Source organism: Streptopelia decaocto, assembly GCF_964273445.1.
Source record: "Streptopelia decaocto genome assembly, contig: HAP1_SCAFFOLD_2213, whole genome shotgun sequence".
Classification (NCBI taxonomy): Eukaryota; Metazoa; Chordata; class Aves; order Columbiformes; family Columbidae; genus Streptopelia; species Streptopelia decaocto.
This window is the reverse complement of record NW_028117037.1, coordinates 1-4,076: the sequence shown is the minus strand read 5'-3', so window position 1 is coordinate 4,076 and position 4,076 is coordinate 1. Positions and strand designations below refer to the sequence as shown.

The window sequence follows — 4,076 nt, the reverse complement described above, 5'->3', positions numbered from 1 at the left end:
CCCCCCCACCCCCAAAACCCCATAACCCCCCCCACAGCCCCCAGGCCCCCCCAGCCTCTCCCCATTTCAGAGGCAGCCTCGCGGACGAGCTCTCGGGGGCTGCACTGCAGTAAGTGACCCCCTCAAACTGGGGTACCCCCCCCTTCCCCCGACCCCCCCTTTTTGCTGCGACCCCCGCCCCCCCCCGCCCTGGAGTTTGTCTGGAAATAAAAGGCCTCAAATGTTTGTGGTAGTAATTGGGGTTGGGGGGGTAATTGGGGGGGAACATGGGGTTAATTGGGGAGGTCTGGGGGGTCAGTTGGGGGGGCCATATGGTTAATTGGGGGGGCACCACAAACTCAACATTATTTTTATTATTTCTTTTTCCCCATTTTTTTATTTTTTTTCCATGCAAAAGATCCCCCCCCCCACCAAGGGGAGGGAATTAAAAAGGGGGGAGGGGCCAAGGCAATGGGGGGAGGGTGGGGGACACCCCCAAACCCCCCCAACCCCCCACTTTTAGCAGCAGAACTGGAGCCCCCCGGGGCTCGGCAGTGGGGGAGGGGCCGCCCCCCCTCCCCCCACACACACACACGGGGGGGTGGGGCATTTTTTTTTTTTTTGCCCCCCCCCCCCCCCCCCCTCAGCTTTATCCGTCATTTCCGGGCACCTGCTTGGGGTGGGGGGTGAAAATTAAAGGGGGGTCTCTTAAATAGTGACCCTCCTTTGACCGACCCCCCCCATTTTTCCCCACCCCCATCCCCCCTATTTTTCAGGGTGTCCCCCCCAGTCACATTCAGGACCCCCCCCATTTCCACAACCCCCACACACATTTTTTGCCCCCTCCCAAATTTTTGCCCCCCCCATTCACTTCCAGGACACCCCCCCATTTATGGTCCACCCCCTTTTCCCAGCCCACCCCTATTTTTCCTTCATTTTCAGGCCCCCCCATTTCCGGTGCCCCCCCCTCACCATTAACAGGAGTAGGTCCTCACAGACACCCCCTCCCCCCTCTGGGGGGACACTGAGTTACCTGGGGGGGGAACAATCAGGGTCACGGCCCCACCCAGCCAAGAGACCCCCCCACCATGTCCCCCCCTGTCAACCCCTGACCCCCCATATCACCCCCACCCCCCCATCCCCCCATGGCCCCCCACGTCACCCCCTGACCCCCCATATCACCCCCACACCCCCCATGTCCCCCCCCGACCCCCATATCACCCCCACCCCCCCATCCCCCCATGGCCCCCCCTGACCCCCATATCACCCCCACCCCCCCATGTCCCCCCCGACCCCCATATCACCCCCACCCCCCCATGTCCCCCCCATCCCCACACCCGCCTGCCCCCCCTCACCCTCGGGCTGCAGTTTCCTGAGGGGCAGGGCCGGGGTCCCCAGGGGCCCCCCCCGGAAGTTGGGGGGCAGCATCTCAGCGGCGTCGGGCCCCCCCCCCCGCAGCTCCTTCTCCCGGAACAGCTTCCGCCAGGACGGGGAGCGGCTGAACGGCTTCGAGCCCTCCTGGGGGGCACCCATGGGGGGGGTCCATGGGGGGCACTCTGACCCCACCATGACCCCCCCAGTCCCACCCTGAGCCCCGAGATGGGGATGGGGGGGATTGGCCGGGTGGGGAGCGGCTGGACGGCCTCGAGCCCTCCTGGGGGGCACCCATGGGTGGGGGTGCCATGGCTGGGGTGTCCCAGGGGGTCTCAGGGCTCCATGGGGGATCCCAGGGGTTTTTTGGGGGGGTTCCATGGGTGGGGGCGTCCCCACCTCGTCAAGGCGCCGGTCGGTGCCAACACTGATGAGGGTGGAAAATTCCTTCTCCAGCAGCTGCCGGGCCTGGGGGGACACGGGGGGGACACGGGGGGACACGGGGGGACATGGGGGAAAGTCCCTCCCCAGCGCCCCCCGTCCCTCCAGCACCTGCGTGTTCTGGGTGGGGTCCGCAGCACCAGCCCCTCCCAGCCCCCTCCCAGCCCCCAGCCCCCCTCCTCCCCAGGTCCCCCATCCTCCCCAGCCCCCCCGTCCCCCCATCCTGCCCACCTCCCCCCGTCCCCCCATCTTCCCCAGCCCCCCCGTCCTCCCCAGGTCCCTCATCCTCCCCAGGTCCCCCCACTCCCCCCTGTCCCCCCCTCCTCCCCAGGTCCCCCCACTCCCCCCCATCCTCCCCAGCCCCCCCAGCCCCCGGGCCGGCCCACCCGGCCGCACCTGCGTGTTCTGCGTGGGGATCTGCAGCAGCAGCGCCAGGTCGGCCCAGTCGAAGGTCTCGTCCAGCGCCAGCAGCGCCCCGTGCACGCCCGACTCGCCCAGGTTCCGCGCGAACTCCCGCAGCCCCACCGACGTCACCCACGACGTCACGCGCTCGTTGGACCACACCACCACGTCTGCGGAAATGGCGTCACAGCCCCGCGGCCCCGCCCCCGGCGCTGACCCCGCCCCACAAGCCCTCCCCATGGAAACGGCCCCTCCCCTAAGCCCTGGCCACGCCCCTTTGTCCGCGGCTACGCCCCCTTGCCCCTTACACCCCCAGACCCCCCCGGACCCCCAGTACCGGTGCCCTGGGTCTGACTGTGCCCCCAGCCCCCCCAAACCCTCCAGGACCCCCCGGACCCCCCGTACCGGTGCTCTGGGCCTGACTGTGCCCCCAGCCCCCCAAACCCCCCGGGACCCCCCGGACCCCCCGTACCGGTGCTCTGGGCCTGACTGTGCCCCCAGCCCCCCCAAACCCCCCGGGACCCCCCGGACCCCCCGTACCGGTGCTCTGGGCCTGACTCTCCTCCCGCCGCCGCTCCAGCTCCTTCCGGTCGTAGTTCAGGCGCTTCAGGCACATGATCCCGTAGTGGAGGCTGACCCTGCGGGGGCCACGGGGTCAGAGGTCACCGGGGCCGCTCTGCCCGGAGGCCCCGCCCACCAGCCCTGACCCGGCCCCTCGGGTCTGGCCCCGCCCCTCGGGTCTGGCCCCGCCCCTGGGCCCGAGGTGGGGTCACCTGGGGGGTCACATTGGAGGGGTCAGGGGTCACCCTGGGGGTCCCCATTCCCTGCCCTCCCCCCCCATTTCTCCCCCATCCCCCCCAAATCTGGGAGGGGGAAGGGCTGGGGACCCTCCAGAATCTTTTGGGGTGGGGGAACTTTTTCATTCTTGGGGGAGGATATTTTCGGGGGGTTTGGCGGGGATTTCTTGGGGGAGGGTTAATTTTGGGGGGGGTGATGATTTCGGGGTGTCTCCCCGCCCCCACGCACCGGTGGAAGGAATCGACCATCTTGAGCTGCCCCCGCAGCTCCTTCTTGCTCAGATGGTCCAGCATCCGCGCGTCCACCAGCGACTCCATGAAGAAGCTGCGGTACTGGGGCAGCCCCAGGCTGGGCAGCCACTCGTTCCCCACCCACTCGTGGTTCATGTCCCCGTACGCCAGGATCTGGGGGGACACGGGCAGAGACCAGAACCCCCCCGGTACCTCCCAACGGGGCCTTGGAGCTGCCAGGACCTGCTCTGATCCCCCCATTATACCTGCCAGGACCCCGCTTCAGCCCCCCTTTTCGCTGCCAGGACCTGCTCTGATCCCCCCATTATACCTGCCAGGACCCCCCTTCAGCCCCCCTTTTCGCTGCCAGGACCTGCTTTGATCCCCCCATTATACCTGCCAGGACCCCCCTTTTCCCTGCCAGGACCTGTCTGTGAACCCCCATTTTCCTCTGCCAGGACCCTCATTAAAACCCCGCCCCTATTTCAAACCCCGCCGCTGTTCCAAGCCCCGCCCCTCGCATTAGCTCCACCCCCCTGCAAGCCCCGCTCTGGCCGCAAGCCCCGCCCATTTGTGGGAGCCCCACCCTGTGCAAACCCCGCCTCTTCAATCCGCACCTCGCGCAGGCCCCGCCCCCTACCTGCTCCCAGCTGATTTCCTTGGTCTCCTGACAGCGCGGGGGGGGAGGGGAGAGGCGTCAGGGGTGCTCGTCCCCCCCCCCCATCCCCCCCATCCTCCCCCATCCCCCCCATCCCCCCGTCTCTCACAGGTTTGGTTTGTGCCGCCAGCGTCTCCACCTCCTCGTGCGTCATCCACACGTTGCCCGTGGACTGGGGGGGAGGGGAGAGGGGGGGT

At 68.1% G+C, this 4,076-nt stretch overlaps 1 protein-coding gene across 1 annotated transcript; it reads right to left on the bottom strand.

The window, feature by feature from the left end:
- Nucleotides 1–437: 437 nt before the first annotated feature.
- On the bottom strand, nt 438–4,033 carry LOC309451945 (liprin-alpha-3-like; the record flags this gene model as incomplete). The annotated part of the gene is made up of 9 exons (XM_082076639.1): nt 438–649; nt 952–1,012; nt 1,335–1,497; nt 1,750–1,818; nt 2,188–2,363; nt 2,734–2,831; nt 3,220–3,395; nt 3,862–3,888; nt 3,989–4,033. The coding sequence occupies 8 exons, from the start codon at nt 4,031–4,033 to the stop codon at nt 954–956; spliced, it is 813 nt and encodes a 270-aa protein (XP_081932765.1). The 3' UTR covers nt 438–649; nt 952–953.
- Nucleotides 4,034–4,076: the final 43 nt, after the last annotated feature.